Genomic DNA, 14,705 nt, shown 5'->3' on the forward strand with positions numbered 1-14,705 from the left:
ATTCCTGTAATCCCTGCACTTTGGGAGGCTGAGATGTGGGGGATCACTTGAGGTCAAGAGTTCAAGATCAGCCCGGCCAACATGGTGAAACCCCCTCAAAAATACAAAAATTAGCCAGGCATGATGGCAGGAGCCTAAATCCCAGCTACTCAAGAGGCTGAGGAATGAGAATCACTTCAAGTCAGGAGGCAGAGGTTGCAGTGAGTTGAGATCGTGCCACTGCATTCCGGCCTGAGTAACAGGGCAAGACTCCTTCTCAAAAAATAAATAAATAGTACAGCAGCTAAGAGACCATAGTCATAGTTTAAGACATACTTTAAGTTTTGGAATTACTTCTTACTTCACCTAAGATGAGTAATAACTGATGTCAGAAATTCAGCAAAGAATGGATTTCATTCATTTGGGAAGGAAGCCTCATATAAAGGAATATAAAAAATTAAATGACTATGATTTCTCTGTCATTTGATGAATATATCTAATCTTAGAGTACATAAAACATTTTAAATTGAATTTACTATAATAAATACCTTAAATAGAAATTTCAGGCCTATTTTTTGTCTCCTGAGAAAAATTACCATATTCCCAGCAAATAAAGCAAAATAAAAAGTTACAACCTTTATAGTTCCTATCTGCTTTAGGGTTAGCAAATTCTTTTAACTATAAGAAGTAATTCTGAATCATAAACATCAGTTTAATTCTGAAATGGGGCTCAATAGGTAGAGAAAAGATGCACTGGTATTAAAAATATGAACTTTTAAATATAAAATCTAAATTTCACATTTATACTATGAATTTATAATATGAATGGATTATGTTGAAAATTACATATTAGATATACATTAGTTAGGAGGTAAGGTCTTGTTCACGATAGTTTAAAAACAGTATTCTAGTCCACTCTGCAAGCTGAGTGGAAAAGAGGACAGGTCCGCTTTGGTCACTGGGTACCTTGGCTCGAGGGTTGAATATCAGTCCCCTATGTAGGGCAAAGGCAACACGCTTCACAAGCTCCTTCCTTATTCCATCTTCCAGCAACTGCTTTGGATCCACCTAAGTGCCAATCAAAAGTATTAAATGATATTTATGAAAAACTCAGTCCTGATGAAATCCAGAAGAAAGATGGCTTCCAGAATCTGCAGGGGAACACTTTCCTACCTCCTCACAAATAATTTGAAATTCTTTCCTTTCCCGGCCCTGTGATCTTGCACAGCTTGGATGGAATTATTAAACCTGTCACTTTTTTAGGACTCTGTTTATCTTAGCAAAGTTCATGACAATAATTTGAAGACATAGCATTTCAAAGACAGTGAATATGGAAAGTTTTAAATGGCCTCACGTTCTAATTAATGCATTAAGAGTAAAAAGTGCCTTTTCTTATCAGCAGGAGGAGGGGCGGGATGAAGGACCTCCAGTTAAATTTATAGATGCATGGTCTTCCTCCAGATTTTATTTCAGGGCACCCTATATCCATGTGAGCAAACTCAGATTTGAGGTTGTACCACTCTGTAAATGGAATAATTGTCTTTTCTTTCAGCATTCTTGGAATGCTGCTTGTAATTAGGGAGATAAAATAGGAAAGCAAATCTGCTATCTAACCCTATAAGCTTTTTATCTTATTAATTTTGCTAATTAATTATTCTATAATGAAAAACCTTTGTTATTCCTTAAAAAAGTCTCTTATCAGATCCATAAAACATCAAATGGTCTTTATATACTCCCTTGAATTCCCTGAGGCTTGTTTCTTTTACTTTTAATTTGTAAAGAACCATTATTTTAAAAAGTCATAAAAGCAATTAATGGGTTCCATCTGGTTTTGACTATATTTAAATTTCAAATAAGACAACTGCAGTGGGAGTTGCAAAAACACAAAATCCAGAGAAACACATTAAGTTATGTCAAGACCATTCAATCTAAGCTATGTCAAGACCATTCAATCAGAGAAATCCAGACTGTGGACCAACTAAAGGTGAAAGGCCCTATGTTCTTCAACAGATGAATTACAAGGAAAGAAAGGAAAGGAGGAGACATCTGTAGATTAAAAAAAGACTTAAAAGACTTGTTTTTTTCAAATGGGCAAGTCTAAGCTATAGTCTAGAAATTAATGACATACAGTTTCATTGGATAATAAAACTATACACAGGAGGCCTAAGATTAGCTCAGGGTGCATGAGGGGGCTTTCAGGAGTGGGGCTGGCTAAATCCTATTTCTCGACTTAGGTGGTAGTTAGAACAACTGGTGTTTATCTTGTAATAATCCAACAGACTACATCATTCTTTCTTTAGTTTTCAGCATCTGTGCTTTACTATACAATAAAAAGGTAAATTATAAAGATATAATCAATGAGTACGAATCAAAGAAGTATCATGAAGCTCTCAAAGAAATATTCCTTATAAGAACAGATTTAGTGAAAGAGTTCAGTGCTTTCATGAATCTAAAGATCTCATGTGGCTCCTCTAATCCTTCCCAGATTCTCACTCAACTGTGGAAGTGCTCACAGCTAAGAGAAAGCCAACTTCACACAGCCCCTTCCTCACATTTCTATTCCCTTCCCCTGAAATCACAACAGTAACTGTTTTCATACAGATCATCCAGATCTTTCTCTATTCATTTATATATATAAATATTCATCGTTAAACATATATTTAATTTCAAAAATCTAAATGGGATCATATACACGTACAGAGACACGCAGGTATATCACACACATATATACTATACATATACACACAGACACATGCATATATACCACATACATTTATATATATATAATCTGTGTGTGTATATATATGTTGTTCTGTAATTTGCTTTTTTCATTTTCCTTCTTAGAGATTTTTCAGTGGTAAATTCTTTTGTAGACCAATCCACAGTATGAATGCACCACGGTATACTTAACTATTCCCCTACTGATCAAGTATTTAGAATACTTGACTTACAATGGGGTTGCATTCCAATAAACTCATCATGAGTCGAAAATATCAGAAGTCAAAGATGAATTGAACATACCTAAACCACCAAACATCAGAGTTCAGCTTAGCCTACCTCAGATGTGTTCAGAACACTTATATTAGCCTATGTTTCGGCAATATCATCCAGCACAAACCCTGTTTTATAACAAAGTATTGAATATGTCATGTAATTTATTGAATACTATACTGAAAGTGAAAAACAGTATGAGTATCATCATGAAGTTGAATCATCATAAGTTCAAGACCATCTATATCTATCTATATATATATGTATTTTATTTTTGCTGCCCCCAACAATGAATGCTTATGCATATACCTCACTTGTTTTCAACCAAAGAGAACCTACACTTTTTTTTTTTAAAGTGTTTGAACTACAACCTCAACATTCTGAGGTTAAAGATCAGTGAGGGTCACAGGATTCCTTTCAAAAGCCCTTAGTAGTTGTTGGTAGACTAGCAGAGAAAGTCTACTGGGTTGAATGGAGTTGGTCAGCAGGATATTCCTTCTGCTGTTGTCATCTGAAAGATTGTGGGAAAAGATTAATATTTTACCAAGCAGTCTTTCTTTTGATAACTATTGTTAATTACCTGTATTAGGTTTTATTACATCCTTCCTATACTGGTCACTTTGCAGTCCTAGGTTTATCATCCTATATGTAAGAAGTGAGTAAAATGCATGTACATTCTCTGCACATCAACTGAATTAACCTGGCATCAGGTCTAAAGCATGTTTAGCAAATTTTATTCATATTCTAGGAACTACAATGTTATTTATTTGAGCATACTTCCAGAAAACACATCCCAAAGTTCCCTTTAGGTTCATTTCCTCTATTTTCTTTGATTTTAATAACACAAATGTTAATATGGCAATTAGAAATGTCTAGATTCTACTGGTGTCAGATAAATAGAAAAATAAAGAAAAGAAAGTACAATAAACTGTATGAATGGCCCCATCACTAGTCACCATAGCATTCCAAATTAAAAAAGCAATGAGATACCACTTTATACTTTTTGGGAGGGCAAAAACTAGAAAGTGAATAATATCAAGTATTGGCAAAGATATAAGCAGGTACACAGTCATTTCAGAAGGTAATCTGGGAGTACTGAAACAAAGTAAGTACAAATGGGCCTTAAGTCCCAATGGCCTTCTGATATTTTCGTTTTATTTTTGAGGCGGAGTCTTGCTCTGTCACCCAGAATGGGGTGCAACGGCACGAATTCTGCTCACTGCAACCTCTGCCTCCCAGGTTGAAGCGATTTTCTGTCTCAGCCTCCTGAGTAGCTAGGATTACAGGTGTCTGCCACTATGCCCAGCTAATTTTTGTATGTTTAGTAGAGACAGGGTTTCACCATGTTAGTCAGGCTGGTCTGGAACTCCTGACCTCAGGTGATCCGCCCACCTCCCAAAGTGCTGGGATTACAGGCATGAGCCACTGCACCCAGCCGCCTTCTGATATTTTCAACGTGCAATGAGTTTATTAGGATGTAACATCATTGGAAGTCAAAGAACATGTGTATCTAAACATCGATCAGTAGGGGAATGGTTAAATATACTATCATGTATTTGTACTATGGATTGGTCTGGAGTCACTCAAAAAGAATGTAGATTTCAGAGGAATTCTTGCATAGGTCTGGAGCAGGGATATACTCAGAGACACTCATCATGACACTGGTTGTGATAATTGGGGGGCATAGGTGTCTGTCCCAAGCTGGGTGTTTAGGAACAACGTGGAATTCTGCACGGCAGTAAAAAGTAACCTACTATCTGACCTATAGCAATATAAATAAATTACAAAAGCAATAACCAGTAAGAGAAGTTGGAAAAAGAATGAGATTTAGAGCACCATATGATTGAGATAAATCAAAAGCACATGCACACATCAAATAATGCCATCTGCTAAAAATAAGACTACCTGCATATTTAGGAACATTTACCAAACACACATAGTTGGTGCCATGGGTAATGGAAATGGAAGCAGGGACCAAGAGAAGAAGAAAACAAACAAATGAACGAACGATGAGAGGAGCTTGCATGCCCCAGTGATGACAGTGGTCTGTAAAAAGAGGGATATGATTATCTTAGCCCTCTGTACCTGGGGTATGAAATAAAAATACTAAAAATAAAGGAAGGAAAAGAGAGAAAGAAGAAAGCAATTTTGCCTAAGGAAACTGAATTTTTGTTTTTTTGCTTTTCCCAAAATTCAATAAAATATATTTTTCTTAGATTTAAACAACTCTTTGGTAAAACAGTAATAGCACCACACATTTTCTGCAGAACTGCAAGGTAAAGAAATTCCCACTGCCCTCAAATATTAAGAGAAATACAAATTACAATGCTTTCTCTTCCTCCATCAATAAGTGAGTAAAATGGGCTGAGCACAGTGGCTCACGCCTATAATCCCAGCACTTTAAAAGGCCAAGGCATGGCTGGGCGCAGTGGCTCACGCCTGTAATCCCAGCACTTTGGGAGGCCGAGGCAGGTGGATCACGAGGTCAAGAGATCGAGACCATCCTGGTCAACATGGTGAAACCCCGTCTCTACTAAAAATACAAAAAATTAGCTGGGCATGGTGGCGTGTGCCTGTAATCCCAGCTACTCAGGAGGCTGAGGCAGGAGAATTGCCTGAACCCAGGAGGCAGAGGTTGCGGTGAGCCGAGATCATACCATTGCACTCCAGCCTGGGTAACAAGAGTGAAACTCCGTCTCAAAAAAAAAAAAAAAAAGGCCCAGGCGGGTGGAACATTTGAGGTCAGGAGTTTGAGACCAGCCTGGCCAACATGGTGAAACCTGTCTCTACTAAAAATACAAAAATTAGCCAGGTGTGGTGTCGAGTGCCTGTAGTACCAGCTACTTGGGAGGCTGAGGCATGAGAATCATTTGAACCCGGGAGATGGAGGTTGCAGTAAGCTGAGATTGCATCACTGCACTCCAGCCTGGGCAACAGAGAACTCTGTCTCAAAAAATAAAATAAATAAAATAAATGAATAAAATGAAGACCAAAATTGGAATGTGAAATAGCAAGATGATGTCACTCCCTTTTCCACACATGATAATTACCACAAAAATTCAAACAGAGTCATGGTACGAGGCCACACTGACTAACAAAACTGTTACCTTGATGATGCCAACCAAAGTCGTTTTCATCATTAAGATGCCTTCAGTAAAAATGGAAATCGCATGAGTAAGCTTGGCAACCTTTAACAAAGAAAAAGAAGTATGAAAAGTACTTCAGATAAAAGACCCATCACTTCTGGGAAATCAGAAATCATTGGCTAATAGTCCTGGAATGGGCAAAGATAACAGGAAATGAACTTGTAGCTTTAGGATACCTGTGCCACATGTTCTGGACAGAAATGTGGCTTTTATGCCCACTGTTAGACATATTGGGTATCTGAGTCAGAAGACATCAGTTCATTCTTTCACATTTGACACAGCATTTCTTCTTTAGGCTTCATTTTTGCATGTCTAAAATTTAAGGCAGAATTCAATGATCTAGATCGGCCCTTCCGGCTAGAAAAGACTATGAGATTGAGAAGGCAACCTCCCCTTCACTACCCTCCCCATTATTTGCAAGCTACACCAGCAGATATTGATATGGTAGACAGGTGCTAGCTATATTGTTCAATCAGAAAAAATGTGGAAATATCAAGTTTGATAATCTAAGTCCCTGACGTATTTCTTGAACTTGTGTCAGAATGGGAAATTAACACTGTACATTATATTTCCTGTTTTCACTTGATTTTACTTTTGATGTCTTTAAATTATAAGCTCGGGGAGAAAAAAACCAGAGGTGTTTGGTGAGAATAACCTCTGAGGCTGCTGAACTATTATTGAATGAGCTTTCCACCCACAGGAAACAGTTAACAGAATATAGATTATTTTGAGCTGCTCAAAAAGCAGGAACACGAATATGAAAAGTCAGGTAATCTAGTTCAAAGAGAACAAGGGCTGCTTTACCAAGACTATTCTAGAAAAAAGTGACCAGCTGAGTGAGCTCCATTTCCCCTAAGCATACTGAGGCAAACAAGGCCTTAAATGACACCAGGAAAATATCAAGAATAAAAGGTATGATTCTACTAAAATCGTAAACCATGTTTATCATTGCGAATGTGAGAAAACAAGTCAGAATTAGTCTGGTGGGTCCCCAGCATATGGCAGGTGACACAGGCCTGTGATATTTCATGACTGTTAGTTTTTAATATGAAAAGGCAGAAGTCAGAGGGACATCGCACCTCGTATCGTGGGCCCAGCTGGGCATAGTCCCTCAGCTTGTCTTTGTCCAAGCGGGTAGGCACTTCAACAATATCGTGGGTCTGAAGCTTTATGATCTTTAGAAGAGATGTAAACATGCTTTCTGGGATGATCTGCAAAACCTTCAATGAAAAGGAAATGAGGAAATGCAATGAATACCCATTTTACTTTTCTTGGCTGACAAATATTAGGATGACAGTAAACAGCCATTTGTCTGTAAAGGGGATGCTGAAAAACTTAAAAGAGCTGTTTTAATAACTGCTAGCAGGCACAGGGCTCCATTCCTTTAAACGTTAGTTGCTTACAGAATATAAAGCTAATTCTAAAATGCTGCAAAAGACTGTATCATTTCCATGTTACAGATCTTAAAAAGATCGAGGTTCAAAAATGTTAAGTGACATCACTATAGAGGACTCAGCTAGTGTGTGATGCCGGTAAATTTTGAATTCAGGCCTGTCTGGCTCCATGTTCTATAAGAAGTTATTAAAATGAGGATCAAAATTCCCATGAAAACCTGAATTGTGCTCTGACCAGGAGATGTTGGATCTAGATGTGGCTCTGTGATTTAGAAGAAACTATTATAATTTCTGCTTCTACATCTACAAAATAGAGGTGAATACCACCAACATTTAAAACAGAAATAAAAGTTCCTGGCAAGTAAAAACAGCTGTACATCCACAGTAGCAATAAGAATAAGTTTATTTTTAGGTGTTGCAAATTTCTGGAATCAAATTCTAAACAGGAAAAGAGACATGAATGTACTTTTGGGGGACTAAGCATACTTTCGTATTTAAAACAACAGTTATCTGGTAAGAGTAAACATCACCCTGATACATTTCTTACTTTTCTCACATAGGATACCAACTCTCCAGAATAGTACTGCGACACGCTGAGCAGATCAGGGCTATTTGCCTGATTAATACGAAGAAGGGGCAGATCGAGGGCAGAGGCAAGCTGGAAGAAAAATAAGGTATATCTGTTTCTCTGTTTCAGAAAGAGTCCTTGAAATCTTTCTTTCCAGAAAATGTAACATACCACAAAACATTTGAGCTTTACCCAACAGAGGGCAACAACCACCAAATCTCATCCATATCATTAATAGTTTCTGACAATACACTTTTTGAATATCTAGTTAAACTGTGATGGCAGTGGTTATTTATTTATTTATTTATTTGAGATGGAGTCTTGCCCTGTCTCCCGCCCAGGCTGAAGTGCAGTGGTGCAATCTTGGCTCACTGCAACCTGCACCTCCTATGTTCAAGAGTTTCTCCTGCCTCAGCCTCCTGAGTAGCTGGGACTACAGGTGCGCACCACCACAACCAGCTAATTTTTGTATTTTTAGTGGAGACCATGTTGGTAAGGCTGGTCTCAAACTCCTGACCTCGTGACCGCCTTCGCCTCCCAAAGTGCTGGAATTACAGGCGTAGCCCACCATGCCTGGCTGGCAGTGGTTCTTAAACTGTGCTCCCTGGACCAGTAGCTTTTGCATGACCTGAGAACTTGTTAGACATGCAAATTATTGGGCCCCACTCCACAATTACGTAGTCAGATGCCCTGGCGGTGGGGCCCAGCATGTGTTACAGCCAGCCCTGCAGGTGATTCTGATGCATGCTCAAGTTTCACAGCCACTGTGCCACAAAGGACAGCCACTCCTGTGTGGAAATCAAGACATTCTGATTGATGCACTACTGAATCTGTCCAATCTAATAATGCCGTCAAGTCTAAGAAGTGCCATTATTTTCTGCGCCACTCAGAAAAAAACAAAATGCTGACAACTAAACTATGATATACCATCAATTGTAAAACCCGTCCCCAGTTACACAAATGTTAACATATGAAAAACAGTGTAGTAGCCAGGTGCAGTGGTGCACACCTATAATTAAAGCTACTTGGGAGGCTATGGCAGGAGGATCACTTGAGCCTGGGAGTTTGAGAACACCCTGGGCAACACAGTGAAAACCCATCCCCCCCACCCCCAACTCCCCCAAAAAAAGGCGCATTTCAGAATTGATATATACGGTACATGGTAGCTCTGTCAGAAGACACTGAGTAGGCCAGGCGTGGTAGCTCTCACCTGCAATCCCATCACTTCGGGAGGCCGAGGCAGGAGGATGATTTGAGGTCAGGAGTTTGAGACAAGCCTGACCAACATGGTAAAACCCAGTCTTTACTAAAAATAGTAAAAATTAGCTGGGCGTGGTGGTGAATGCCTGTAATTTCAGCTACTCAGGAGGCTGAGGCAGGAGAATTGCCTGAACCTGGGAGGCGGAGGTTGCAGTGAGCCAAGATTATGCCACTGTAATCCAGCCTGGGCAACAAAGGGAGATTCCATCTCAAAAAAAAAAAAGAGGAAGAAGACATTGAGTAGATTCTTTGTTCATTTACCATGAACTGAAATTACCATGAGAGCATGTTTTGTGCCTGTTATTCACCACTATTCTCTAACTGTTATTGTAGATATTAATACTAGTTTGTAGCAAGAGGCTCAGTAAGAATTTTTGGAATGAATAAGTAAAATAGCTTAATTCATGCCTAGGGAATAAAGGACACAATGGTCTTGCATTTTTAGTACACAGATAAAACTTAAAAAAAAAAAATCTATTCTTCACCTAAAAATAGTATTCCTGAAGACACTCCAACTTACATTATTAATTCAAACTTTAAATATTTCTAGCATCTTTGATACTATGCTCTGATGGAAAAATTGCTAACAATTTCAGTCTATAAAAATACTAAAATTATTTACCTTCCTAAAAGGATAAAATCCTGGGCTGAATTAATGAATGAGGTATGAATGAAGGCCAACTCTTTCCTAGTAACAGAGAATCTCATTGTTTTTGCTTACCTTTAGGAAGGTAGCTCTGAGTTTAGTAACCATGGATGGATTTACCCTTATGCTTTCTTGCATGATGGATGTGAAACTGTAAAAACAGAGAAATGGTAAGATGATGCTCCCAGGGCCTTCCATCAAGGGCAAATGTCAGGCTGTCTACATTACCTGTCAATCAACTGCCAAGCAAAAGAAAGGTCCCCAACGATCTGCATTGTGATCAGAACCTCCTCTTTAATGTTAATAGTTCTGATCATTTGATGAAGAAACTTTCGAGTATCGGCAAGAAACTGACATACTTGCAGATTTGATTCCAATTGGTGGAATTCTTGAACCTGTGTTACAGAAATATACTTCATTTAAAAATCCTGAATGGACTCTATGGTGCTCATTTGTTCTTGAAAACACTTCAAATAAAGTACACTACTTCTGACAAGTTCTTGATAAAATTTTTATTTCAAATTATAATTTCAGAAATATGTTAGCCAAGCTATTTAAAAAATGCGCAAGTTTCTAGGATTAGAAAGTGTTCCATTGGGAGGCCGAGGCGGGTGGATCACGAGGTCAAGAGATCGAGACCATCCTGGTCAACATGGTGAAACCCTGTCTCTACTAAAAATACAAAAAATTAGCTGGGCATGGTGGCACGTGCCTGTAATCCCAGCTAATCAAGAGGCTGAGGCAGGAGAATTGCCTGAACCCAGGAGGCGAAGGTTGCAGTGAGCCGAGATCGCACCATTGCACTCCAGCCTGGGTAAACAAGAGCAAAACTCCGTCTCAAAAAAAAAAAAAAGAAAATGTTCCACTGCTTGTTATTCTGTATATCATAACCAGTGTGTTGGCACTTGTATATTATTAAGTTCTTTTGATGAACTTTTAAAACAAAATAATGGTTCTACAATGTCTTGAAATTTTAATGTATTTAACTCAAGATGCCTGGGTTATATGCCAAAATAAATAAGGCAAATGATAAAAAACATTTGAGATTTACAAAGTTATTTATAATTGTATTGTAGACTAAAATAAATCCAAAACAAGCAAAGTAGAAATAATACAAGTGTGCAATTATTCTGGAATAAGAAACTTTGATAGGAATATTTTACTGTGTTGCTGTTTATAGTGACCATCCTAAAAATCTTGCAGAACTAAGAAAAAGCCTGTAAGAAAATCTTCCAAGGGAAAAAAGCATTAATTATATTTCTAAAAATATATATTCATACCATTTGGATAGGGTTATAGATTATGAGTAAAAATTATGTTTTAAATAATAGAGTTGTCTGGGCACGCAGTAGCTCATGCCTGTAATCCCAGCACTTTGGGAGGCCAAGGTGGGTGGATCACTTGAGGTCCGGAGTTCGAGAACAGCCTGGCCAACATGGTGAAACCCCATCTCTACTAAAAATACAAAATTAGCTGGGCGTGGTGCCGGGTGCCTGTAGTCCCAGGTACCCTGGAGGCTGAGGCAGGAGAATCACTGGAACCCAGGAGGTGGAGGCTGCAGTGAGCTGAGATCACACCACTGCATTCCAGCCTGGGCAACAGAGCAAGCAAGACTCCATCTCACCAAAAAAAAAAAAAAAAAAAAAAAGTTTATGGTTATTTTTCTGATGCTTTTAGTTACCATTTAAAATCTAGTTAAATACACAAAATTCAAGAGTAATGAGGTATAATTTTTTTGGTACAATCATTTTTAGTTGACAGAAAAACAAACTTTTTTCAGAAAAGAAAATATACCATTGTAGACATGATCATTATATAATTATTTTCATTTTTGTGTGTTTTTTTCCCCAAGGCACACACTTTTTTGCAACCCTAAAAATGATATACACATGCAATTTTGGTTTTGCTTTTATCCCCTTATCACAATTTGCCCAATGTTTCTATATCATTTTTATAATTATGTTTCTAAGATTACATGTTTCTTCAAGTCAAAATATTGTAATTTTTGCTACCATTCTCTTCATACTGGTCATTTATTTCCCCAAATTTAGGACACTAAGTGTTACAGGAAACATATTAATTAATATTGCTTTTATTTCTGATGAAATAGTCTCTTAGATATATTTACAGAACACACTGCTGGGTGGGTCATAAGGTATGATTCATAATCTAAGAATCTTCATTTTAAAACTTTCCTTACCTCCTCCAAAGCTTGTATCAGTTGCACGGTTTTTCTGCCTGCAGCAGTAGAATCATCATAATTCAAAGACAATATTTGTTTTGAGATCTCTCTGAACCAAGCTTGAAGATTTTCTAGAATACAGAAATAATAAAAGATTACTTAAATCCTTGAATTCCTGTAGCTGTGGCTTTGAATTGAATTATATAATCTTTTACAAATTCACTTCTTCAGAGCTTTTACCATGGGCCTAACACTAGGAATTTTCCAAACGACAGAATTGCCTGGAGCATGCAACATCGTAGAATAAACTTTCTACATAAACAGCTTAGTCTATAACACTTGGCAGACAAATACTACAGGCCCAAGTAGATGCTATCAAGGGTAAGTGCGAAGGTGGTAGTGGCAGTGGAGAAGGGTCAGAAAAGAACTGAAGGGTGTCCCTAGTTCCCAGGGGGAGTTTTCTGGAGAATAGAGTATAGGTAAAGATCTGGATCATTAGAGAGATGAAGAAGGGTATACTGTATCTAGATGAAAGGCAGACACAGGCAGAGACATCAGGGCAGATGTCTACAGAACATCTACAGCACATCTACAGCAATTCTACAGTATAATTAACTTCATCAGAATTCGGTCTGATAATCAAAACAAAAAAGAGCCTATCTTGGAGGGGAAAGAAGAGACCAATATGACAAAAGTGTTAGGCGTGACTGGTGAGTCACAGGGATGTCTGAACAGTTCAGGGGGTGCCATTTGCATTTATGAACCAGCAGACATTTCATACAGTGGAGAAAGAGAAGGGTGTCCACATGCTCTAAGTACCCTCAGTGTGTCAGACAAAGTTCTAAGTATTTAATCTTCACAGCAATATAGGGAGGTGGAAATTGTTAGCTATTTCCCAGATAAAGAGGCTGATGCTCAGAGAAACTGAAAATACTATGCAGGGTCACATGGTTACTAAATGGCAGAGCCAGGACTTAACAACTGTCTGTCCAGGTTCAAAAACTGTGCTCTTTACCTCACCAAGTTGGTATTCTAGTTTTTGTTTTTTGTTTTTTTATCAGTGGGGTGGTTTCACGTTATTAAAAGACTTAATGACTTATAATCTAAGTTATTTCAAGAATTGGCATGACGAACACTCAAAATTTTGTAGATTTTTGTAGGGCTGAGGGGCAGCGATTGGAGTAGAAAGAGCATGACATTTCAGGTCTGAGATGAGTGAGACCCTGGCTCTCTACCTTCGTACCTTTGGCAAATGATTACGTTTTTAAGCCTCAGTTTCCTTATATAAAATAAAGATTAAGATGTGTATCTTATAGGGTTGTAAAGATCAAATGAGAAAAATTTGTGAAAGTATGTTCTAAGCTGTAATAAACTATACAGTCCGAAAAAAATGTAAAATTGTTATTTCATCTCTGAAACAATGTTGGTATTTGTAAGGGCCTAAAAGAAACAATCACAGAGATGAATGTTCTGATTCTAGACAGCTAACCGGGTCAGATTGTTACACGTGATTGTTTTGCAGGTCACAATATGATAACCATAATATTCATTCTAGACTTCAGGTTTCATATCACAATATGGTGACCTGCAAAACATGTTTCCACTTCATATTACATCATTATACATTGGCTGATTTTTCCCTATAGGAACAATAATACAATTTGGAAATGTATTTTTGACCAAGCACTCAGCATCAAAGAAATAAACAAAAGCCAAAATACAGTAATCACAAGCTCAGACTGATTAAAAATAATAAAGTTTTTAAACAAGAAGCTACACTACCAAGCAATTCTATAGTATAATTAACTTCATCAGAAATCGATCAGATAGTTAAAACAAAATTAAGCATTAAAAAAATAGTTTGTCACTATTCATTTTTCTGAAAAACTTCAGAAAGCTTTTGGGGAGCAGTTAGAAAATTTCTTATTTATAAAAATTTGAAATGGTGCCAGAATTTTCCTAAAAATAAAATTTCCTAGAAGTAGAATCAAAATCATTAAAGTAAAACTTGGGCTGTGTTTTTTTCCAAAAATAGTCTGCAGTCCCCTCTTCTGCCACTAGATAGCAGGTGCATTGGTGAACAAGAACGGAGAAAGATCAGAAGAATTTTAGATATCATCTATGTTAGTAGACTACTGACATTCGTGGGTGATTTATCCTTGAGAAGATCATGAGAGTTTCAGATCCTTTCCCCCCTTTCCCCAAATGCACCTAAACTGACTCATTAGTTTTTCATACCATGGAAGTGGAGGCCAACTATGACTCTCTAAACTTGTCTATGAACTGGAGTTACCAAAACCCCTGGTTTAGCCTAATCTCACATTTCAAAGAAAGATATAAAACCTGAACTCTAGAATGGACATGAACATTGCCCAGGAGAGCAGAAAGCTAGGAGCAGCCAAAACTAACCTTCAGATCTTTATTAGCAACACTAAAGAGGGAGTATCATAGGATACAATAATGAGAACATAAAGCCTTTTCCAAGGTTTCAAATAACCTGTGCCTACATTTCAAACACACCAGTATTTCCTTTTCAGCA

General features: G+C 37.7%; 1 protein-coding gene across 1 annotated transcript in view; it reads right to left on the reverse strand.

The window, feature by feature from the left end:
• WASHC5 (WASH complex subunit 5) overlaps positions 1-14,705 on the reverse strand; it is a 68,544-nt gene that overhangs the window by 25,791 nt on the left and 28,048 nt on the right. Inside the window, exons 12-18 of the mRNA XM_064384580.1 lie at positions 12,185-12,297; positions 10,213-10,379; positions 10,060-10,135; positions 8,058-8,168; positions 7,196-7,336; positions 6,078-6,158; positions 946-1,047 (exon numbers count right to left, since the gene is read on the reverse strand). Coding sequence (XP_064240650.1) covers positions 946-1,047; positions 6,078-6,158; positions 7,196-7,336; positions 8,058-8,168; positions 10,060-10,135; positions 10,213-10,379; positions 12,185-12,297 — 791 coding nt within the window. The remainder of the gene's footprint in view (positions 1-945; positions 1,048-6,077; positions 6,159-7,195; positions 7,337-8,057; positions 8,169-10,059; positions 10,136-10,212; positions 10,380-12,184; positions 12,298-14,705) is intronic.

This window comes from Aotus nancymaae, unplaced genomic scaffold, assembly GCF_030222135.1.
Source record: "Aotus nancymaae isolate 86718 unplaced genomic scaffold, 86718_ANA_hifiasm-v0.15.2.pri h1tg000036l, whole genome shotgun sequence".
Classification (NCBI taxonomy): Eukaryota; Metazoa; Chordata; class Mammalia; order Primates; family Aotidae; genus Aotus; species Aotus nancymaae.